This window comes from Fringilla coelebs, assembly GCF_963513975.1.
Source record: "Fringilla coelebs genome assembly, chromosome: 8".
NCBI lineage: Eukaryota > Metazoa > Chordata > Aves > Passeriformes > Fringillidae > Fringilla > Fringilla coelebs.
The window spans coordinates 10,660,114-10,685,247 of NC_140066.1; the positions used below are offsets into that span (position 1 = coordinate 10,660,114).

Below are 25,134 nucleotides of genomic sequence, written 5' to 3' on the forward strand. Positions count from 1 at the left end.
ATTTGAACTTTGCAGGAAAGTGAAGGCAGCAATGAGGTCTTTATAAAGTATCTGCTGCCATATATTGCTACCATATCATCCATCTGCACCTTCTCCATTTGGAATCCAGAAAAAGGCTGCACTTTTTAAGCCAAGTCTTATAGTCTTCAGTGGAAATAATTTTGGAAAGACTTTCTCCAGTAGAAGTAATTAAAAAAAAAAAAGAATAACTGCTTAAGCTATAAAAATATATATCCTTTTTCCTGGTAATTAATTCTTTTGGTGTTCATGGCAATCACATTAACTACTTTGATTTCTATTGGCATTCATGAGGAGGCCATGTGTAACTCCTTTACTGGTCTTTTGGTAGTTTAACCTGAATAAATGTGTGCTTGTTATAATTAGTTTCAGTAGCACTTTATGGCCCTTTCAGAATCTTCCACTTTAATGCAGTAATGATGCCTCATATTTTTGTAGCATCTATAACCTATAAAGCTCAAAATGGCTTAGGAACATACTGAAGTGAAACCTGCTAAGGACACAAAGCAAACCATACAGCACGGGGGAGAAAAAAATTGTGGAATTTTGGCTTTTAGATTGTGCAAAAAATGCCCCTCTCTGTACATTACAAAACTAGCTAGATTGTTTTGGCAGTTTTTAAAAATGATTACAGGAATTGTCTGTGCAGTTCTTTGCAGTCAGAACTGAAACATCTGAAACATCTACACTCAAGTTCAGAGGCAGCTGACAGAAAACCAGACTACTTAATTATCTTGTTGATGAGCCAAAGAATCCATCAGGGAAGGTGATAATGCAAGGTTTCAGCTTTTGGATTAAACTGGTTCTTGCAGGGCTGGTTTAGAGCGTGGGTGAGCCTCAGGTCAGCCTGCAAATGGCCACATAGATAGATAGACTCTGACAAAGGCAGTGAGCAATTTTGGGGAATTATCTTCCAGTCAGCTGGGGTCTTCAGGCTGCCAACATCCAAAAGCATGATCATGAATCAAATTACTTAGCACTAAGTAGGTAAAGTTCTTGCTGCAGAGAAATTAGGATTTCATCCTGTGAATGTATCATTGTGAGTGCAGAAATAACACCCTGAGGGTTCAGTCTAGAATGATTCAGAGCCACCATGTACAGTTTCTAGAGTGACATAAAAATCAACATTTTGCATTTGCTGGACTATATCAGTCCACAGATGCATCCATTAAACCTTGTGAAGGTGGTGAACACTAGAGGCAGAAATGAGTTTCCCTTACATGGACTATCATGTCTCTGAAAATGCATCAGACAGCTCTGGGTGGATTAAGAAGCTAAATCACATCAGATACAAAAGCCATCATACTGTGTACCCTGAAAAAGAGGACCTGGAAAGCAGAAGTACCTTGAAGGTTAACACCTTGAAGCTTTCATAGTCAATGGCAGCAGAATTTTCCACTATTATTGTAACCTGAGCCTCATTCAGGACAGTTTGAGGAACCACACGGAAGATGCCACCAGGTCCAACAAGACGGAGGTTGAATTTAGCATTGGCTCCCTGTTGAAAAAAGCAGATATGACATTGATTGTTTTCAGTAATGTCACATTTCTTACAGCCTAGATTGCTCTATTCCTTCAAACTACATAAAATGAGAACGAGCCTTATTGCTGAGAGCCCTCTGCTCTCCATCCCCTGGGCAGGAGATCACTAAGAAGCTTAGTTGTATAATCCCTCCAGCCCTAGTCACAAGACAGACACAGCTTTTCTTAAAATAGATTGACAAGCTTGGTTATTCTTTCAGTCATAATGGAAAAACCCTGCAGCAGGCCTGGCTAAGAGAAGAATCTTGTGGCAAGCAGCCTTGCGTTTCGTGCCACACACTGGGAGCTAGACAGAGATGACACCACGTGCATGTTGGCAGGGAAGTCCTGCCTCCTCCTGCTTCCTACCAAGGAAAGACCACTGAACTGCTCCAGTAAGGACAACACAACCCTCACAAACCCAGCCTCACAGAATGGTTTGGGTTGGAAGGGACATTTGACATCACCACATTTCAATCCCCTTGCCACAGGCAGGGACACCTTCCTCTAGATAGGTTGCTCACAGCCCCATCCAGCCTGGCCTTGAACCCTTCCCATGTCCAGCTTGTGTCCTAATAACTCCCATGCTGTGTGAGTTGCTCTTCGTGCATTCTGCATGATGAAGATGCAGAATCACAAAGACAGGCAATTTCCAAACAGGTGTGCAGTTTCACATTTTGCACTGATTGGATTAAGCTAGCCCAGAGATGCAAACACCAAATCTTTTTGAAGTTGATGCACTTGTGGGGAGAGAAGAGCTCCACTTGTTCGGGACAAAATCTGACACACACTTGACAGCTCCAGGTGAAGTGAGAAGGCAAATCCCCTGCACAGATAAACCTTGTAGCCAGAGAGAACATGGGAAGCAGCAGTCCCTAAAAGGTTGTCATCACTTGTAGGCAAGTTGGGAAGAGTGAGCCAGAGCCAGCTGGCCAGGCTAATTCTTTTAAACCCAACTGGAGCATGTAAGAGAAAAGATGAAAGGGGGATCCTCATATTTCTGCCTTACAAGGAAGATGTGAAAATGAGCTGAGCCTACCTCACCAAACTCCCTAGGTTCGCCAATTTCTCAGTGTCATGTTTACACTGCAACAAACAGCCAGATGCACTGCCTGCCTGGTGCCATGCTCTGCCTGTAGCATGAATCTTGAGATGATGAATTTCTAATAATAACTTTCAAACAGGACAACTTTACTTTCAGCTGTATCCCTGGAGAGCTTGTTATGAGCAGTTCTTGAGCAGCCCTAGCTCATGTCAAGAGAAAAAGTATTCAGCAGTAGTGCCTTAAGGGAAACAGAATGACCTTGGATCCAGACTCAGTGGTCTGTGTTGTTTGGTCACACAAACCCACTCCCCAACTACAGAGATGATAATGGTCTCTCTTTTGCTGGGTGGTAAAGCCAAACACACAAAGCCAGAGCTGCTGAGCTATGGAAAATAGTGCTGATAGGAAGAGTGGACAGTCTGACAATACAAAGTCAGAAAAAATCATACAAAGTGTGTGGCACATGGGACTGTACATGACTAGAAGGGTGGCATGGGACAGGGAGAGAACTGCCTCCTTCCAACAGCTGATTTCTGCCACTGATACCCACAGAACCCAGATCTGCTCAGAGCCAGCCATGCTCCTAACATGTTTCCAAGCAGACAGCCATGGGACACAGGAATGACTGAAGGAACAGCAGCACTGAGTCCTAAGCCATGTTGAAGAGGTCTGGGAGAGAAACTCTGTATAATTTTCTTGCCAGTACGCATGTCATTTCCATCAATCTGTAGGCCTAAACCAGACCTTAACCACAGCTTCCTCCTCCTCCTCACTTGTATCATCCACTCCCCCAAAACAAAGAGCCTCTAGCCGCTGTGACAGAGACAGACACATGTTTAATTTTTTTCTCTACAGAATCATCTTGGATGGAAGGGAAAACATTCCATTCTCTGCCTTAGAAGAGATGCAACCCATCCCCCTTAGAGTGATGCCTTACGTTACACTAGGAAGCTTCTTGAGAAATCTATACAGTGTATTTATCAGTGTTTTTTGCTTATTTTATAGCCTAACTTGCAGCCTGAATATTTTGTCAGCCTATATATATATTTTGTCTCTAAAGAGAAGAGATGGGTTTTGTTTCTCCCCTTCTGCAGCACCATCCCCCATGACAATAGCAGGATAGACATAGCAGTGCTTTGAAAGCAGTCATTTATCTGCTCGCTGCAGAGCAGCAGGAGGGAGGGGGAAGAAGCCAGTGGGTTTGATAAAGTACAATACCATCAAACCAGCACAATACTGAGCACAGTTACAGAAGAGAGTTCTTTCCAATAGTAATACAATTGTCAGATGCATTAAGCTTTCTTCTTGTCGCTACCTAACCTGAGGCTAACTCAGATGGATGTCATTCATGCAGTATTTAGCTTAGGGGTCCCTATAGCAACCACTGCCATAGTACCTAGAGGTATCACAGGTCAGTTAGCAGGCTGAGATGGATGGAATCTTTCCTTTTCCTTGATCTGGTAAGAGTTTGGCTCAGGCATAATTTTTAAGACTACCTAAAAATATCATTCCAGTGGGAATGATTAATCAAAGCATGCACTGCAAACCCTGATTGTAACATAAGGGCCAAAAGAAGATACAGACAGTAATTGCACCTGAAGTTACTAAAGAGCTTGGAACCTCCAAGAAAATCTTCAAAGGGAGTATGTTCTCAGACAATACACTGGCAACAATGAACACAAGCAGCAGTTTGGGAAGTTCATAAGGGTTATTCAACTTCTGTTGCCACAAGACCCGGGCTGCAGGCTTAGGACCACCCTGCCCATTGGCATAACAGTATATGACAGACTAACTGAACTCCAGGGTCCGGTCTCTCTGTGTTACCACTATTACGTCTGTCCTAGGCTTTTAGGGAATGCAGGTGAAACAGCTGAGTTTCTAAAATGACATTTCTCCATCCGAGAGCTCTTTCTAGTCTTTAGGAAAATAGTCTGCATAGTTTCCATTTACCTGATCTGAATCATTGACTGTAATCTTCAATCCCCGTAAGATTTCACCCTCTGGGGGATGCTCGTACATGGTCAGCTCAAACCTGTTCTGGGGACCATTTTCTCCATAGAACGTTGGTGGATGGTTGTTGAGGTCCACCACCCGTATGGTCACCATGGCAAATGTGTGCTCAGAGATGTCACCTTCCTGACTGACTTCTGATGCCTGCAGCAGGCAAGAGGAAGAAAAGAATGATGAAACAGCTTTCTCCTTCTTCAGATTCATGTTCAGGTATTATTCCACATGTACAAAGCACTCTAACTTGTAGGAACATTCACAGACTTGTATTTCTCTAAAACCTCAGTCCATTTCACACTGAAGTTTATGATGATTAGAAGATTATGGTAATAAACCAGTCCCAGTAGAGCCCCAGTTGATTCTCCCTCTAATTTTGTCATCTTAGTAACTCACTCTGGGTGAAAACAGTTCTCTAAAAGCAATCCAATAGAGGCAAGGTAATTGCTTGCCTTAAGTGTTGGTAGAATAGAAAAGGAAGACAATGTTTAAATTTGCTGTGGTACCACCGGCACTTCTTTGTCTCATTGCTGCAAGGACTTCAGCCTTTAATACTGTGAGAAAAAACTGTACTTGTGGCATTCAGGTAAATATTTGAAAAAGTGCATGGGTTTTTTTTTTTGAGATTTAGTCTCCAATTCAAAATTCTGCTGTGGTGTTTAGATGAGCTTAATTTAAGGTGGATATAGTTTAGGCAGACAGGCAAGGTATTTTTCTGAACCAGAAGATCAAATCTGTCTGGGTTTCAACAACTGCAACATGCAGCCTGATTCACTGGATTGAACCTAAGACATTTCTTCTGCCAGAACAGAAACTGGCTGATATTTTTGGTCCAACAGCTATATCTAACATGCCTTTTTGCTCAAAGGGCTTAAAACCAAAGGCACTTTCTCCAAAGACACAACTGAGGTGCCTGTCACTGTATATGCTGGGTAATATAACACCTTTTTGGTTCCTCTAGAAGCTTTTGCAGCCTGCATGAGCTCTGGGTCACCACACACATAATTAGGACATCAGAAAAGCTTGCAAGTCTTTAACCCATTCTGCATCTGGGGAATGGTAGCAGAATGCAGTGAAGCAGAGCTGATAGAGGAAGAAATGGTGCCTGATTTAACTGAGCCCATGAGAACTCTGTGTTCTCCCAGGTAACTGTAGCTGTACCTGCCCTGCTTGAGCCCAGGAGCAAGCAAGTGCCCTTGGGGGTGCTACACACTGGTTCTGGCAGTGTGCAATCCCTCAAAGCTGCCTTTAAGCCAGTATTGTCTTTATCAAAACAATAATGTGCAGTTCAAATGTGCTGGAGAAAACTGATACAGTCTTCACAATTTAATTCTGCATTTTCAAACACTCTTTAGCAACTGCTTAAAATAACACAGCCTGTCGCATGAGTAGCGGCTCATCAAGGTGTTAGCTCATCAAGGTGTGAGCATGTGTTTGTGTGTGGCTGAAGAGTGCCTCAGGAGTGGATGCTGACATAACACTGCATGATCTGGCCCACTCCTATTACTAATCATAGATTTGACCTATCTCATAACATGGAAGTTTCAAGACATTAATTCCCAGTTTAGCAATAAAATCTGGAAACACAGAGAACAGGTATCTACGGACTGTAAAGGACATTGATTCTCTAGCCTCAGAAATGAAATTAGGACAAGATGATTTCATTTGAAATAAATAATTTGAGATACTAAATATCCCAACAATAATATCCTAACATCAGCAATTAGTGCTGCTTTATACTATCTAGCACTCTGCTCAAATATGGGAGGTATGAAAATAAGAAACAGTTAAAGTTAGCTATAAATTGAACCATTTTGGACAATCATGCCTACTCATGGCATTTTAGACCAATAGTCTAAAAGTGGCCACAGTACCTACCTTAACTTTTAGTTCATACACTTCTTTCTTGAGCTGATTTGGACTTTTTATCACAGAAATGGCTCCAGTTGTGTTGCTGATTTCAAATGAACCTTCACTTCCTGCAATGAAACCAAGATGCTCTGGTTACATGCCACACTTTTTTTCTTTGAACAAGCATGGGCAAATCAACTATACACTTCACGAAGCACGTCTTTGTCCATATGTGTATCCATACGTATCAGTAGATCTGACGCCACTCTTCAAAAATGAAGCATTTCTGTGACTGGTCTGAGATGAAAACACAGATGAGGGCCTAAAAGGGCTCCCCTCCCCTAGGAACAGCTCAGTGGAGTCCTTCCCTTATGGGCAACTGTCAGCATTTTCCTCTTCCCTTTCCTGCTTGGGCTCCCCTCAAGCCTCAGCATCCAGGCATGCAAATTGGGCATTAGTTTTTATTATGCTGCCTTCTTTATATGCTGGTTTAGACAAAAATAGACATATGTCATTGTAATTAGCAAATGCTTAATTAAGTCTCTGAGAAACAAGAACATTTCTCTCACTAATATCAGCTAAGGTGAGAAGTCTGACAACCTGCCAAAAAGAAACACAGTCACTTCCCTCAGACAGCATCTCTGGAGAAGTGTCTTCTGGTCTTAAACACTGAGATGTCAAAAAAAAGCTTTCAGCCTGTTGCAAGGCTGCCCTGAACAAAAAGGGTTTTTTGGAGTATCTGGGGTAAACCCCAAGGTTTCTGAACTGAGGCAGAGTCTGACAGAGGCAGGACAGGGCTGCAGGCTGACTTTGCTACTGCTACACAAGTTCCATTGATCTGGAGAGAATAGACAGCAGTTCCAGGCAGCAGTTTATTGAGATTGCTGTATTTGTGCTTAAGCAAATGCCAGCTTGCAGAGGGGCAGCAGTGTCTCACCAGGATGTCAGGAACATCTCGCATCACAGCCAAGGGCAGGCTGGTGCCCAGGAAGGGCAGCCCTGATGCTGCCTCATGTACAGTATTGGCCACATCCTGTGCTTTGTGGCAGTCTACCATTGAAAGGAAAAGAGAGGAAATCCCTTGAAATGTAGGAGATCAAGCCTTCAGAAATAAAGGATGATGACCCCAAAGCCCAGTCATTTTTCTTTCCCTCAAACTCGTTTCCAATGCTGATTTTTAAACCATCCGATAGTATGCTCTTCTGCTAATACCTGCAATAAATGCAACTTCATTACAGCACTCTAGACACAACATTGAACAGATATTGACTCACAATACCCAATTATTAAGATACATTGGCCTGCAAAATACATTGTGATTGAGAAGAAGCTTAAGTCAATAGTGGTTTCAAACCACCATACTTCATGTTATTGTCTAGTTATCCCAGGGAAACTGGTAACCTGGAGTACATGTTGCAGTATGTGTGTTCCTCCAGATATTCAGAAGATTGGAGCATTTGCTATCATTATTCCACACGTCTGGGATAAGACAGGCTTGTTAAGAACAAACAACTTCCTGTGTGCTGTTAGTGCTTTCTTATCCTTTAACATCCCAGCCTGCAGTTATTAGAATAATGGTTTGTCAAAAATAATGCCAGTGTCTGAGGTGCAAGAGTAGAAACCTGTTGCAATCTTCTGTTCTCTGTTTTTCAACTTTCTATGCACTAAAAGCATATTCCCTGCCCCACTTTTCCTTTTCACAAAAACAAAGCACTTTGTTAATGGACATGAGAAAAGCTTGCTCCCCATTAAGTCATATTTTGTTCTATTTATCTGTTATCCCCTTCCATCTTCCTTTCCCACTCTTTCCTAAACACTTACCATTTATTTTTATCCCACAGAACCCTTTTGGTCCTTGTCTATTTTCTTTGGCAATCCAGTATCTTTTCTCATTAATCTTACTTCCCTTTGACATTTTCCCTGGTTCTTCTGCCTTCATTTGTTCTCCTTATTTAATTTCTCCCTTGTTTAGCATATTTTCATCCAACTTGTTCTTGCTCCTCATTTTGCACCTTTCTTTTTATCTTTTCTCATTTTCTATCCATTGTCTTCTGCAACTCTCTTCTCCTCAGTGTTTCTACCTTTCTCTTACCTGTATATTTCCTCACATTAAGAAGGAACCTCAGCATGGGTCTCTACCATACCAACACAAAAACTCAGCTGTATCTCTCTGTTCTGGCTGCTTAGATCACTTAACACAATGAAGCACTTACTCCATAGCTCTTCAACTACACCTCAGATTTCTCTTAGGAAGTTTTGGGATCTTTTACACCTGTGAGTTGAGATGCCCAGTTGCTACAGAAGCCTTGTTTTGGAAGGGAGAGTGTATAAAACTCAAAATTCCCAAAGCTGTAGCCTGGAGTTTAGTTGCTCTAAGCTGTTGCCTTCACCACCTAATGAATCACCAATTCGACTAAGTTTCACATTCATGCTATTAAAAGATGTGTGACAGACACTCTCAGAATAGCTCATGGAAAGCATTAATCTTCTGATAACATCGGTTTTCGTCCACTTCAGTGTACAATCAATGTCTCTTCACTGGTAAATATAACTTCTTCCAAGAAATCAGAGGTTTGACTGTTTAGCCACTTTCATGACTGTATTAATAAAAATATCTCTCCAAATGCCATGTCTGGGTCTCCCAATGAATTATGTCACCTCCCAGATTAAGTGATAAGAGATGCTCAGAAGAGTGAATGCATCTCCCTTTACACTTTCTGAAGTGACAAGCAGGCTACTGATGCCTAACAAATCAGCAACATTAACAGCTCCAAGAATAACTCTGTGAAGATACTAAAACTCACTGAATTGAATCTTGGCTATTCTCTGCTAGACAGGGCCCTGAAGTTGTTTGAGGTACCTGACATTATTTCCTGAGATTTTGTCTCAGGTTTATTAAACTATAGCATATTCTGTTCTAATTTAATGCCAGATGGAGTTTTGAGTGTCCTTCAAATTTCATCTAAGACAAGCCTACTCACCATTCACGATGCAGTAATGAATACTGTTAGGCTTTCCTCTGTCTCCATCAAGAGCAACAACAGTAAGGACCTCAGAGCCCTGGGAAGAAACAGGAAATCACAGTCTGTGTGCCGAGATCAGAGCAGTGAAATTGCAACTGCACAATAATAAACTCAACTCCTGTAAGTATTTCTGCAGTGAATTGCTGGGGGCAGAGTGGGCACTTGTGCCATATGGGGAGCATAAAAAGGGCCAGTGCCCACGGCTCTGGGTGTGAAATGGCTGCAGACTCTGCATGGCCACGGGTGCCTCAGGGGGCTGGCTGGTCACAGGAATGGTTGGAAGCTGTGGCCAAGGACACCTGCCTGGAGCCACAGATGTGGAGAGAGGATTTGAAGCAGCCAATCTGAAAACCTGAGTTTAGTTTGAGGCACTACCAAGATTCCCTCTGGCTGCTTCTGTGTAGGCTTCTGTGTCCCATGGCCACACAGTGTGCTGAGACACAGGCAGCTGGCAAGAAGTCATTGGGTCACTTTGGTCCTTCCTAATTAAGTTCAGACAGGCAGTAGAAGCAAACAGAGATCACAGAGCAACTTGGCCCACAGAACATCTAGGGCATAAAATTGTGATGAAAATGATGGTGATTTAACTGCCCTTAAACCTTCACTGTCTGTCTTTCTGCACAAGTAACGTGGCCGTGGGCCATACGTACGGAATTTGTGGACTGAGGACCATTTGCTCATGTGACTGCTCCTATCAGCTCAGAGGGATGATGAGTGTCACATTAAAATGCTCACCCAAGTGGCAATGAGCTGTACAAATCAGGCGTCTGAACTAAAGTGTTACTGTTTGAGGCTGCAGAACCAGGGAACATTGAAGTAACTGTCAGTGAATCACAAATGGCAACAAGGAACATTTTCATGACAGCCCTTGAGTGAATTTTTCAAACAAGAGCAAGGCTCTGTTAAAGCAACTGGAAATACAGAACTGTGTTTATTACCGTTTATGCTGGAAGCAGCAATAAAATCTGCCTACTGGGCAAAATACAGCACAGTCCCTTAGAAGGTGACAGAGTACTTGTAAATCCGGACAACTCCACCAAGGAGAAAAGAAGCAAGTTTACAAAATTAACACCAAATGTACAAACACCACTAAAATCATCTATTGCCTCTTTCTCTGTGGAGCTCATTCTAATGGCAAAGCTCACACAGGGAAGGACTGATTCGTGCTTCCATCATTATATCATAATGGTAAGTTATGAGCTCAAGCTGGATGTAATTAACATTTATTGATTCTCATTTCCATAGTAAACACTAACTCCTGTGTGCACCTGATAGTTATTTCAAGATCTATATGTAACCATGCAGAATAAATCAATATACATAATATCATTCATTTTAAACACCTGCAAAGTACATGAGCATTACTTCTCTGCCCTGATGAAATGTAACAGCCTCTGCAGTGAACTGCAGTACATAGTCATGCACAGGCTGCAGTGCACATTTCTGGACAGAAAGGTAAGACACAATCTTTCCTGCAACTCAAGGGAAGGTCAAATGAACACAGTGCAATCACACTGCTAAACTGATCAATAACCTAATGTTGGATAATTTCATGGGTAGATACCATTTATTACCCTATATATGAAGAAAATTTTAATTAAATCTTATGGATCAGGGTGAAAGCTGATCCATACACAATCATGTCACTACTTAAATATAGAGAAAATTCATTAGTTTGCAGCTTCGAGAATATGTGGCTGAAAATGATTGGTTCTCCTAATTATGTCCCTGCTTGACTGATAACCTGGTTGAGTTTAGACCTAGGAGGCTTTTTTGGCCCATCCTGCCTAACCAGCCATCACTGAGTAGAAAGCATCCTACATTTTGGGGATGTCAAGGTTGCTTATCCCCAGGGGATGTCCATGGGACAACACAGAGAGGCTGGAGTATTTGGGCATAAATTCTGTCTGCACCTTGTACAACCAACTGTTGGTAGCAGACAGATCTGAGCTAGAAAATAAAAGCACTGTGAGGCTACAGAGCAAACAGACACACGAAGGCTTTTAAGCATGATGTGTTCAGGTGAGGTGACTGGCAGCCTGCTTAAGCTTTCAGCCAAGTGCCTCTGGAGGTCTGAGCGACACAAGAGCTCTTAGTCACAGTCTGGGTTTAGACCAATGTAAATGGGCAGAATCTTTTTTGATTTCAATGAAAAAACCAGGAAGCTTTGCATGGCAAATTGGCAGTAGACATAAGGAAGAACAAGTGTGAGATTTGGTCAGCTCAGTTCACCTAGGAGTCAAATCAGAGTTTAGGTCCTATTTCCAGTAAAGCCTATGCCAGAAACCTTAGGGCCATTTTCAGTAAGATGGGAAAGGCTGCACTTGTTCTCCCATGTATGAAACCAGAGCTTACTGCGAGTGTGTCCTCATAGACATATCCATAGTAGGGAGTCCCGATGAACATAGGAGGGGTGTCCTGAACATCCTCCACGTTGATAGTAACTGTTGTTGTGGCTGAAAAGACTTTGTTGTCCCCCCTGAGCTTCCCACCACCATCCTAGAAAAGAAGTCATTGTCAGATGCCTCTGCTGAAGCATGCCTGCAAATCAGCTGAGGCGTTGCATGGACCTCATGAGCCTTCAGAAGCAAAGTTCCAGGAATCCTTTCCCTCTCTGAACATATAGATTTAATCTGTGCTGCCCTATTCCCTTCTCTTTTCCATTTGTCCTGCTCTCCCTCTGATTAGGAAGACAGCTTGCAGTGCCTCATAAGTAATTTCTTATATTAAAATTGATTGAGCCAATATAGGCAGTCATAAATGGTCTTTAGAGAAGGGACAGGGAATTCAAGGGCTTTTTCAGGAAAAAAGAATGCTAGAAATTGATGCAAAAGTTAGTGACCAAGGTCTACAACTTTTCATCCAACATATAGTCTTGTCATGAACACAAGACAGTGCACAGTAGCAAGGTAGTGCATCTCTGGAGGGAAATAAACAGTGTACATGCTCAAAGTCTCCTAGGAACTCCAATGTGATAAAGTGCAAGCACAGAGGAGCTGTGCAGCCAAAACCTGTGAGACAGCCACACTGTGTAAGCAGTCTCTGGGGACTTGGTACAACCAGCTCTGCACCACTGATACAGCAGAGCCAATTAGGAAGACAACTTGCTATTTCAGAAGCTTTTAACACCCTCAGTCTCAGAGCACCAGCTGTAGGTCAGTAGTCATGCTGGTGTGTAAGAGTGCAAATTGTTCAACATGTCTGCAGTACCAATTCTAAAAAGTCCATTTTTTTTTTAAAAGATACACTGATTTTTTTTCTTCCTTACTGCCCCGAAGGTAGAATTTAAGTCAAATTTTTTTACTCCCCCTCAAATGAACCTTGGCTAAAAATACATGAAAATGTCCATACATGTTTAAAAAAATATGAGCAACTCCAAGTCCCCATAAATTACAGTAAAATTGCCCTCTATTCACCCATGTAAGTCTGTCTGTGTGACAGGTCCCCACAGGATTGTGAGAGACTTCAGAATCTATAAACTTTTAATGCCTCTTAGCATGTGCAGTCACAGACACAATACTGCTGGGAAAGACAGCGGCAAAAAGGGATGTACAGCAATATTTGCAGGATTTAAATAAGCTCCTGCCACGAGGCAGCCGGGAAGTGAAAAAAAGAAACATTCACAGATATTTCCAGAAAAGAAATCCATCACTTGTGCTGTGCTGGGTCTAGCTGTGCCCTGTGCCTTACTGTGGGTAGTGGCTGTGGCCTGTCTGCCTGCCAGGGGTCTGTCCTTGGGTGGTAGGGCTGTGCCCTGGGCAGCATGAGGAGCCCTGAGCTCACAGGCTGATGCTTCTTGAAGCCAGGGCTGGAGACACCAACCCTTCCCTTCTAGGTGGGTCCCATGGCACAGGGGACATGAATGAAAGCCCCCTCCCAAATCCTCCAGATGTTGTTCAGCAGCAGACACCTGCTACCTTTCCTCATTACCCCCCACAGCTCCAGATGTTACAGCAGGAGTAACTCTGCTGCCTCCATGTTTCAGCAGCACTTGTATTCAAAATAATTGGTCCCACTCAAACACAACACCACACCCCCTCTAGTCTCACATAAAAGCCTTTTACCTTGGCTACAACCACAACAAAATGTGTCCTTGATTTCTCGTAGTCCAGGGTGACCCCTGGTTTGATGCGCAGGACACCGCTGTGACGGTCTATCGTAAACTTATTAGCATGGATGTTCTAGAAGGAAAGAAAAGAAGAAACAGCCAGAGATTACACATATGGAGATAGGATTGCCAAAGGGATTCATCTTTTATTTCATCTGCTAAGGCAGAAGACAAGAATAATGATATGATTTGGGTGAATAATGCATTTGATAAATTTCACCTCTGTGTGTTTATGAACAATTCATGAGCCAACCATAAGTCTCTCATTATTCAGAATAAAACAGTTACTTGTAATGTAGATTTTTTTAGTCTTTTAGTATTTCATTGTGAAAACTTACACTTTTGGTTAATTCAGTTAATTGCATGGATAGAGATAGGGAGACTTAACAGAAAAAAAGGTGAAGGGAAAAGGAACAAAAAAAGAAATTGTGTTTCCCCTTAGTGTTTCAAAGTTCCACTGGTTTAAAAAAAAGTAGGAAGGTTGCATGTATAGATTGTTGTCAAACACAGTGGTGGTCTGGTGATTTTTGTGATGTACAAACAAAATCTAAAGGACACCTGATTTTAAAAAAGGCATAAAAAATGCCTCCCTCCATTCTTCTGAACTGGAGATATCTGTGCAAACACCTCTATTCCTGTATCCAGACACAATGCCCACTGTCAGATAATCTTGGCCGTTTCAGCAGACATCACCACCTGCCTTTATCATACCTATGGAGAGGTTTTCTCTGTGCAACTTGAGAATTCTCAGAGACTGTGCCCAAAGACATGGCAAGATTTTTTCAACAAATACACATATTTATTATCCTTTTTGCCACACAAATATATTACAAACTAGACACAGAGTTTTGAAATTGCTGCCCCTTGGTCCATAGAATATCAGCTCTCTGGAAAAAGCCCTGTGAAAAATTGAATCCTGCACATGGAACATAATTTGTGAAATCAAAGCTAAATTTCAACAAGGCACTCAAGGTGTTCTTTAACAGTATGCCCAAGCTCTTAACAGGATTAGCTTTAGTGCTATGTAAATATCTTCTACCTTGTCTTCATATTCTTATCCACAATTAAATATTGCAACAAATTTGCTTTGTTTATTGTTTGCTTTTTTTCATGTTTCCTCTTGAATAAACGGAACTGCAGATAACGTGGATGAAACTGCCTGTAGGAAGAAGGAATTTGAAGGACGTAATGCAAAAAATTGCCCTTCTTGCATAGAGAAGATGTCTAATACAAAAGTTCAGCTTTAAATCTGGAGCCCTTTCAGTTCTTCACCAGTGGGCAGCAACTGAAAGGGTGGTTTCAGGCAGTCACTGCTTTGTCAGGGAGAAGATTTAGTACCTCTCATTTCACACTGTGATCCAGGTATCAATTATGCACCAGCCTGCTACACTAAAGGGCACATTTATGTTTCCAGTGTGTTTTGCTCCCTAAAGAAAGCTATTTCATGCTTTAGAAATCCCATAAGCATACAAGATTACCAGCTAATCTTGCTCTCCCTGTCACTCCAAAAGAAGGGCCAGTAAGAGCCCTGCCATGAGGGGTCCTGCTGGCAAGCACAGGAGTGGAGTGTCAGTGGCAACTCCAACTCCCCTTGCTGCCTGCTGGATCACCCTTGGCTGCTTGCAATCAAAAAACATCCCTTCTGCCAATGCTTATTTTCTTGTGCATGGTACAAAATTGGTCCTATAGGCACTAGCAGCGCACTCAACCCCCAAAATCTTTTTAAAATCTGCTTTCTGAAATGTCAGTAAATGAGAGACGATTTGTGAGGGTACTGACAATACTTTACCTGCAAGAAGTAGGTGATGCTTCCTCCAGAACCCGTGTCTTTGTCTATTGCCTCAATCTTAAAGATGCTGCTGCTGGAGGGAGTGTTCTGTGACCAGAAAGAGTTAGCAGAGTCACACAGAAACAGAAAACCAGGTGAGATAAAAGAAATGAAAAATGAACATGCAGGGAAGCAGAAAAAGAAAGTGATGGTAGAAAGAATGTAAAAGCACTCAGGGAACCAAAGAGCAGAAGAGAAAGAGGGAAGAGATTAAAACTGGAAAACAAGAAGAAACACCTTGTGAAATAAAAATAACAGAACATTTCAGCTAAGACTGGGTATATCCTATTCCCACTGTATTCAATTCTAAAAACTCACATTGACTCACATCTAGGAACTTACCCCCAAAATAGCACACCTTAAGTACCTACAGACTTATTCACCAAGTTTGCAGTAAATATTAAATATCTACCCAAACCCTAAACCAAAAGAATGCAAGTCTGTCCTGAACAACTTGCTGTTTTACTGAAAACATATTAGCCCCTGTTTACATCCTAGAGAAGTATATTTCCAGTATGCAAAGGAACTTCACCAACCTCTGGGACTTGGACTATGTAAGGTGTATTGATGAACTCTGGGCTCTCATCATTGGCATCCATTACAAGGATCCTGACTTTTTCAGAAACCTGGAGTAGAATATGAAGAGCATATTATGACTCCCATTATTTATGAATCCCATTATTTCCTTTTTACAGAGATTTCAGGGTAGTTGTGCCTGTAGGAGGCTCGAACATCCCAAACATATATTGTACTAATCTCAATTAATTTCTTTGAGATGAGGAAGAGCTCTAGATTTATCCAGTCTTGTAGATAAGAAGAGGGTCCCACTTTTGTGGAACCTCTAGTGATGAAGCCCACATCCTCCTACTGGCAGACTGCCATCCTGGCCCTGACATCATCAGTCCATAAATTAAAAATGGCAAGAAAATCTGTGGAAATAGGACTGGATGCTCAGTGCCTCAAATAAGTCCTTAATGATTAGACATGAACAAAGCTTTATCTAGTAGCAGACAAGAACCTCCCCCCCCCCCCCCCGCCCTCCCACCACCTTAGCCTAAGCAAATCTTCTTAACATCATGCTAGAGAAACACTGTGGGGGTGGGGACAGGCAGCTCTTGGGCACCCAACACTAGTTCCTATAATGTCACACATTTCTCCAAAAAGCCTCCAGATCTTAGGCACAAATCCCACTGTGCTGGCAGTGAAACTTCATAGGAAGCTGCTGTAATTCTGCAGGCTGCTAAGTCAGTATTTCAGCTCACACTTCATTGTAATTATCCTCAAATAGCTGGGCAAGGAGATGAAGTGAGACTCGAGTAACTGTGAGTTCAGGGGCTCTTGGAATAGGAGGTAAGGCTCTAATGAGATTATGTTTTCTGATCAAATGAGATGGTCCCTTTAAGGTAATTTAACAGGAGTAGGTATATGAGGACAGACAGTTTGACAAGATACAGCATAATTAAATACTTACTGTACTCAGGCCATCTGAAATACTGACAATAACTTCAATCTCATCTTCCTTCTGTAAATGAAGAAAATTCTTTTGTAAGAGAGATGGTGTTTGCCCTGATTGGAAAAGGGACTGCAGATTTAAACCTGTCTAGGCAGGCAGATGAAAGTAACAACTAATATCACAGAGCAATCCCAGCAGAGTCCAGGAAGACTCCTTGGAAGCTCTGGTTCCTTGAATCTTCTGTGGCTACTGTCAGGAGCTGCTTGCTCTGGTAATCCCTGTTGCTCCCTAAAGGGCTGATAAAAATCCGTCACCTTTCTCAAGAAGTGTTCCCTAAAATGGCACTTTGGTTGAAAATTGTTCTTTATTACTGTACAGAATTTTAAAGAGTTTACAAAATATTGTGTAAGCTTCTCAGTGAGGAGATAGGAAGAGTTCAATGCCTTATTCCCAGAATAAGGCTGGCTTTAGGCATCTTTAACCAGCATAGTTACATTGGCTAAAGGGCTATGATATACTAGAGGAGTGTCCTGAAACCTGCTTACACAAATCTCTACTTCGTCCTAATGACAGGAGAGTCCCCTGTCTGAGGATTTGATGACTGTGGCTGCCCCTAAGCCCTTGATGGGGTATGGGTGGGGGAAGATAAGAATTAAAGAATATACTTCTCTTTTGAAAAAAGCTGGACAGACAGCTGCTGAAAAATTTGTTAGCAATGTCAGCGGCACAAGTCAACTGGAATGCAACATGATGGGTGAAGTATAATGTCTTAGAATTGCTAAGTATATTCCATGCTTCAGGGGCTAATAAACTGACCTCGTCCCTCAAAGCCTCAGATCAAATGAAACTGACAGAAATTCCACAAACACCTGGAGTGGTGCCATTTGATTGTACCTCTCTGTCAAGCTCTTCAATCAAAGTAACATTTCCAAGATTCTTGTCAACAGAAAAGTAACGGCTTGATCCAGCTTCATAGGTCAGGCCATATGTCACAGGATCTCCTTCTGGGTCAGTTCCATTCAGAGTGTACACGTGGCTACCTGAAAAATTGATATTCAACAGCATTTCCCTGTGGTTATTTCAATCAGTGAGTGTTCTGGTCTGTTCCTTAAGAACATGGCTACCCCACAGCAGGAAAAGGTTTTGTCAATCAAGCCCACTTCCTGGGAAATATGGATAAGCAGATAGTTCAATAGTCCTGATGGCAACTTTTTAGCCAGCTGGTTAAATTGAGTTCATCAGTGCTGGTTTGTCACTTTAGGCCCTTTCCTGTTGAGCTGCACTCAGGTCAATACTGTTCATACCCAAGGGTGACATAGGTGACAAGCTCTTTGTCCAGCTCTCAGCCCAGGTGAGCCAGAAGTGATGCTGTTGTACAAGTGGGTGACAATCTCAGCAGCACCAAAAGGCCCTCAAAGACCTTTTCTTTGTAGGAACAACAGAACTGCAAACTAGCATGCAGAGAATCTGGCAATCTCCCTTCAGGGAGAGCTCCCTCAGGATTATGTCTGAGCTCTGGAACTTGGGAGGTGCAAGGACATTTCATACTTTCCCACTTTCAGAATGAATTGATGCAAAAGTCTTCTCTCCTATTTCACTCCCACTCATTAGCTCTCTCTCATTAAATTCTTTACTTGACACTCCCACTCATGCTCATATAAATTATTACATTTTTCAAACTCATCAATGTATTTCCTTCAGAAGCTGGAAAAAGATTATTATTTCTATTTTTATACATTGAGAAGTTGGTACCAGTTTTCCCACCAAACTGACTGTGTATTATCAATGATAATTCCTGGGGGAGTTATAACACCCATATTTTCAAAGCATGGTGAGAGTGTTTATTATTAGTATTATTTTTAAGACTTACACATCTGTCATTCTATTATGCTTTAACACCTTCATGTAAATAACTTCAAGCAGTTTACAAACAGCAGTTAACTGAGCCTGAAATATAAAGTGCTGTTGTTGTTCCCTTCCTATCTGCTGTGCCTTGGGTAAGTTACCTGAGACATTCAGGTTGGAGAGGTTAAGCACAGAAACTGTTTTCCATCTAAAAAAGCCCTCTGCATGGAAATACTGCAGCAAGTGACTCACTGGTTACCAGTGAGTTTTGCTTGTGCATGCAACCCAAATACAGGATGGAAGGATTCCTTCCAAGAAAGTTAGCATAAAGTCAAGGAAGTACACCAATACTCTCAGTTTTGAACTACTCTGGCCCTGAGTTTGACAGATGTTTAATTCAGTACTCATAAGTAATAATTTTATCTTCTCTCCTCTCTTCATAGATCACTGACCAGATCTGTAAGTTTGTGTTTAATTCTAGAGCATTGCCCACACCACTGACAGGTCAGCTTCTCAAAGGTTTCCTCAGTTTTGCAAGGCAACCTTTTGGACCTCATTTGCTTCTTTCTTGGCATTCAAATGGTGAAGCTGCTCAGGGGCTTTACTGGCCATAGGACATGCAGCCATCAGTGGTGATATTTGCAAAGCATGGCTGTCTTCTTGTCATAGCAAGAGATTATACTAAACCATATGTGCTCACTTAGGAGTAAGCTCTGTTATGATAATTATCAGGGCAATATTTGGGCATCTTTGTACAGAAAAATGTCACATTGCAAAAACCAATGCACCCACAAGAGCACTTACAAGAGACCCTGTTACGAGCTGGTTCAGCCAGCCAACAAATAATCAAGACTTGCAAAACAGTTCACAAAACTACAAAACATTTTCCCATTTTTCCACATTTTTCTTGTGCATTTACTACAAAACAGAATGGAAAATAGCACATCTGTAACTGTGATCACTGAAAATTATTAGGGAAAGACAATGAGCAGTATGATGAGACACTTCTTACGGTAACAACTCTCTAAACACAAGGAAACACAAGGAAGTAACTGGGACTGATATAAAATAGCATCCTGAAAAGACATCTGCTTCCTAATACAAGTATCTATAGATGCGACAGAAATTTGAAAACTGTGGAGGGTTCTGCAGCACCAGCACTGACTCATTTATTCCTGGTTTTCAAAAGCTTTTCAAAGTCTTAATATCACAGCTAGGTCCAGTTGGAGATTTAAGGTGTCAATTTCCATCATCTCACTGATATCCTTATAAATACAGTGCTTTTCTTCAGCCTTTTTTTTTTGTCATTAGTTGTCTCTACTTCTCAATTGTTTTCTGCTCTTCTTACTATCTTTTCCTGTCCCTTGCACTTGACACAATGCTGGCTGTCCTGCCTGTTTCTAGCTTGTGTGGATGTCTGCAGCAGCTGCTGAGCAGTGCTCTCTGCCGTGGAGAAGCAGGATGGACATCACATCTGGGCTCTCAGAATCTGAGAGCAACCACCAGGCACAAGGTCTCTGCTGTGGCTGCCCTGAAATACCAATACCAGCAGTACACAAATGCAAACCACTCCTCAGGGGGCACAGGCCTGGAGAACAACTGACTGAAAGTTTATGTGAACCCATTTAAACCTGGGCTGGTTCTTTAAACCTCAGTTTCCTTTCCTACATTTCTTAGAATTTTCTTATAAGGAAGACAGGAACTTTCTTGCTGCCAAATGTGAGTAGAAACATTGATATTGGTACAGACTGAGATTACTGAGCTTTATGAGCAAGTAATGATGGACTTCATTGATCTTTACACTGGAGTCTTTGCTTTTTAGCTAAAGCTGATACTTCATTTTTCATAATACAAAATACTTGCATGCCTTTTAAATTAGATTGTGGATCAAAATTTATTTCCTAACTCATTATAATTCCTTATTTTTTCCAAATTGTAATTTCACTGCACAGCACCCTCCATATCATTAACACCCCCAGGAACACTTCTCACCACAGTGTTAATGCCAATTAAAAATCTGTTCTCAGTGTGCTGCCTCTACTTGCTGAAAAGGAAATAAATGAAAAAGACAGATAAAATCTTACCAGAGGATACCAAGTAAATTCCCTGTCATAAAAATATGGGAGTAGAAGAGTCTTTACTTGAGAATATGGCAAATGCCACAGTTAGAAGAGCTGGATACTCTGAGTACCCAGGGGATCATACAGCAGGCTGGCACAGGGGAGTCCTGGGGTGCTACTTGCTGCCTCCTGCTGTGGCTTCGTCCCACGAGCCATGCCAGGCTTTTTCACTCTGTTTTTCCTATTCCACCTTAAAAATAATTTGCTCTCTGCTCTGCCACTTGGGCTGAATGGCTGGCTCATGATATCATTGCTCCATTTTAATTCATTTTTGACTCAAATTTAATCACAGTTTCTGCCCTAGGGTCTGGGATTGGTTTTGCTTTCTCGCAGAAGACACACTCTTCCTCTCTGCTGTGAAACACTCAGCAATCAGATCCCCTCCCTGTCAGTTAAACAAGCCAAGCACATTTTGGATGCATGCTCAGTCCTGCCACTGTCCTTTGCCAGCACAGCTGACAACTGTTAAGAAGATGCTGAGAGGGACATTCGTGGCCATGCTCCCAGGACAGGACATCTCTGTTCCTAATGTCACAGCAAATACCACCTTGCCCGGGGTCACATGTCTGCTCTCCACCTGTCTCAGAATAGGGCCCACTTCCCCAGCAGAAGAGGAGATGGACAGTTAAAGCTACAGATGGCTGCTTTCTCACCAAGCTCACCCCAAGCACAGGCTCCTGGAGGCCATGGACACACACCATGACTACCCTGAAGCCCCTTCCCCATTCACTGTCTGCTACCGCTCCTTCCAGACCATGCCCAGGAGACTCCTGCTCCCTCCCTGCAGCAGCTGGTGCAGCAGCCAGCTGGCAAAGCAGAGACATGGCAGCATCAGCAGCAGCCAAAACACGACCTGCAGCTGCCAGTGCCTGTCCTGGGGAGATGGGATATGGCAGAAAGGGCTCAGCACGGGGCCCAGACCATCACCCCACAGACAGCAGCAATATGTCCCTGCAGCACCCATGGCAACCAACTCCAAGGAGAAACCATTTGAGTGCAATTTTCTGATGTGTCTGCAGTTTCTGTCAGAAGAATCTAAACAAAATTGAAGGCTGTAACACCTGTGAATCCTCAGAGCATCTCTGTGCAGTGCTCAGCTCTGCATGGCGCTTTGCTCTGTGCACACTGGCACTGCCTCAGGGGTGCAGAAGGCAAGCTGTGCTTAACACTGCTGTTCTGGCAGCTCCCAGCTTGCCTAGAGGTTGACCAGGGTGACAGAAACAAGGGAAGAATGATAGGTACCACAGGGGACAAGAAGGCTCTCCTCCGTCAGCTGTGAATGATGGGAGGAAAGGAGACCAGCAGCATGTAGGAATAGGGCAAGCTTGAAGGATGGAGGGATCTGAAGGGGTCAGTCACCCAATGGTGAGTAGGTGGCAGCTGCAGCTTTGATCAAAGAACTGCCATTGCAAACTGGCTTTTAATGGGAGAAGTGCCTTCTTGGGTGCAAGGGAAAAAACAGAAAGGGAAATGCAAGGAGATCATGCAGAGATCTACAGAGCACTGATGATGGTTGGGCTTTGAGAGAGTAATCAACTTAGGCCTTCTGAATATGCTTCAATCCCCTGCTCTGCAGCTGTTCCCAGCCCCACTCTGTCCCCACCATGAGGCTTACAGGGATTATGAGGTAAGATGAAACAAACAACCTGAAATAGCATCCCACTCCCGCCTTAAGACCTTGATTAGGAGCACATGCACATTTTGTATGTACACATGCAAAGAGCAAATTACCCACCTGCCCCACCAAACTACAAACACCAACTGCTATTTCAGTTCACAACTCCTCCCATTCTTCTTAAATCTGGCACTGAAAGGGGCTGCTGCTGTTCTGGTCCCTCTTACCCTGAGGGCTCTCAAGCCCTGCAGCAATAAATAGGATTTGGGAATCTGCAGGTATTTCAAGCATTCATGCAGAAATTGTACTTGCTGTTTTTATGATAGCTTGGTACACAAGTTACAACTATCTGTAAATGAGCAAAACTGGACAAAGGAAAAGAAGGTAAAGTGTCCGGGCCGGCTGTTGTCTGTCTCTGCCCAGACACGCGTGAGATGTGTTCGCTCTGATTGGGCTGCAAAGGACGAGGCTGGACTCTCAGGTTTGGTCTTCAAGGTTGTTTATTATTTCTTATCTACAAAGTTTTCTCTCTGCCCAGCTGGGATCTGACCAGCAAGGCAGCCAAAGGCACTCTGACCGCCCACAGGGCAGTCGCGTCTTTTTATAACAAAAACTACATAAATCTTATTTACCTTTTGTCCCCAATACTTATCATTTTTATTAGCAAGTGTACCTTCACTAAGAACCTATCAAAAAATATCTGCGTCACACAGAAAATGGAAGACATGAAGAAGGAAGAAGAATCACGAGGCAGGCCCAAATTCCTCCATCTTGTCTCCATAACCCCCGTGTACCAAAATCTTAAAACCTGTGTTTTGCCCTGTAATTATACTATTTCTATACCATTTAAACCCCAGTGATTCTCATATCCTCATATACAGGTGGCACATCTCTAGAAGGGTCAAAGTCAAGCCACCAGGCACTTTTGGCAATATTCCAAGACTCCTGAGCCCTCCAAGGGTTCTCTCGGTAGCCTTGGACATCAGGAGCAATGTGCTGAGTTCCCACAGTAAAGTTAAGGATGATACAAGAATGGTAATGAATTTGATGTGTTCACACAGCTGCAGAGCTGCAATGTCTCTTTCTACGGCCACACACAGACTCCATCATGTCCTTTCAGTGTTCCCAAATATTCCATGTCCCTTGCCTACAGATGTCTGGGAATAAAAATAACACACACTACTTTGCCAACCACTTGCAATCTCAGCAGGGTCAAAGACTGTAAAATTTCTGGAGGTTTATTAAAGCTGCTGTCTGTGGCACTGCACAGATCAGACACCAGCTGCTGTCAAGGAAAGCATCATGCCCATGACTCCAAACCTTATGCAAGGACAGGGGATATCTAATAGCAACCTGTCCATTTTTGCAGCACACAAACCTGAGTGAAGCCATCCAGAATCAAACAGATGGAAGTTTTAGTTCCTCTGTTTTGTCACGGACCATCTTGCTCAACCTGAGAGATGACTGTGGGAGTATGGATGCTTGGGACTGCACATGAACATGGGAGACCAGATGCCTTCTCCTGCTTCTGGAGCAGATCATAGGAGGTGATGAAGAACAATATTCTCCTCTGCAGTGCCACAGAAAAGGGCCAGCCTGGTAGCCATTTCGCACTGAGCTCTGGCACAAAGATGCCATCAGACACACCGGTGGTCTGATGTGAACTCTGGTCCTCTTGCCCTGTGCAAAGCTGAAAGCATACCCAGCACTGCAGCACTGAAGTGTCAGTGCTGTTTGTGCCCTTCTCTGTGACTGTCTCTGCCAAAGCCTCCCTGAGGAGTGGCTATGCTGACATGGGCAGCAGCAGTTTGCATTAAGCAAATCCCAAGCAACCATGTTCCAATGGAACTCCTGAAAGTGCTTTCAGAAGAGAGGACCTTGCAGTACTTAGGGCTGTTTGTCAAGGCGTTCTGGGAATTAGCCCAAAGAAGCACTGGAAGCTGTATGACAAAGCAATCACATTTGGTCTTCTCAAAAGTAAGGTCTTATCTCTCTTTCCCAAGGGTTTCTACAGGTCTTTTGGAGCTTTCAGAGAGAAGCTGCTTCTCTCTTGTCTTTTAAAGCACATTTACACATCAAATTAGAAGTACAAGCCAGCCAATTTAAACACATGTAAGCACATTCTGGATGAAGCTAGTAGGCAGGAAGCACAGCAGCTCTCAAGAAAGAGCAGCCTGAGCTTTATCACTGCTGCAAGCAAAGCACAAACTCTCCAGAGACTTCTGTGTTCCTAGTCTGGTTGCTAATGTTACAAAAGCACATACAGAAGCCCATTACATATATCTCATTATTCTTACTCAGGCTAATTAGCAGAGCACTAACACAGGCTCTGATCCCTCACACTGCTGTTTTGCTGTTTGTTGAGGCACACCGTCCTTTTCTTGGCTGTTAGAGCACCAGATCAGATGCAGTGGAAATTACTGCTGTACTTCACTGCTGCAGGGAGTGCTGTCATCTGAGAGACCATGTGGTGCTGCAGTCCTGACAGGAGGGACATTTTTGCTCATGCTGTGGCTTTGTGCCATCTTTATCTCCTCATCCCCCATGCAGGTGCCTGGAGGCTCCCAGTGGTGGCAGGCAGAAGCTGGCACCACACCAGGGAGTGGGACTTGGATGGCAAGTGAATTGTACTGCCTGAGGTTTCAGTGGCAGAGCTGGCAAGCACCACCCCAAACAAACAGAGTTGGGGTCCCATTTTGTGGC

The 25,134-nt window shown here is 42.9% G+C and overlaps 1 protein-coding gene across 1 annotated transcript in view; it reads right to left on the bottom strand.

The window, feature by feature from the left end:
- The window catches only part of CDHR1 (cadherin related family member 1), a gene marked incomplete at its 3' end in the record, with an annotated part of 43,739 nt that overhangs the window by 15,941 nt on the left and 2,664 nt on the right, over positions 1-25,134 (bottom strand). The window contains exons 3-12 of the mRNA XM_084210258.1: positions 17,746-17,887; positions 16,870-16,920; positions 15,935-16,024; positions 15,360-15,446; positions 13,527-13,643; positions 11,818-11,961; positions 9,421-9,499; positions 6,467-6,567; positions 4,535-4,738; positions 1,364-1,516 (exon numbers count right to left, since the gene is read on the bottom strand). Coding sequence (XP_084066384.1) covers positions 1,364-1,516; positions 4,535-4,738; positions 6,467-6,567; positions 9,421-9,499; positions 11,818-11,961; positions 13,527-13,643; positions 15,360-15,446; positions 15,935-16,024; positions 16,870-16,920; positions 17,746-17,887 — 1,168 coding nt within the window. The remainder of the gene's footprint in view (positions 1-1,363; positions 1,517-4,534; positions 4,739-6,466; positions 6,568-9,420; positions 9,500-11,817; positions 11,962-13,526; positions 13,644-15,359; positions 15,447-15,934; positions 16,025-16,869; positions 16,921-17,745; positions 17,888-25,134) is intronic.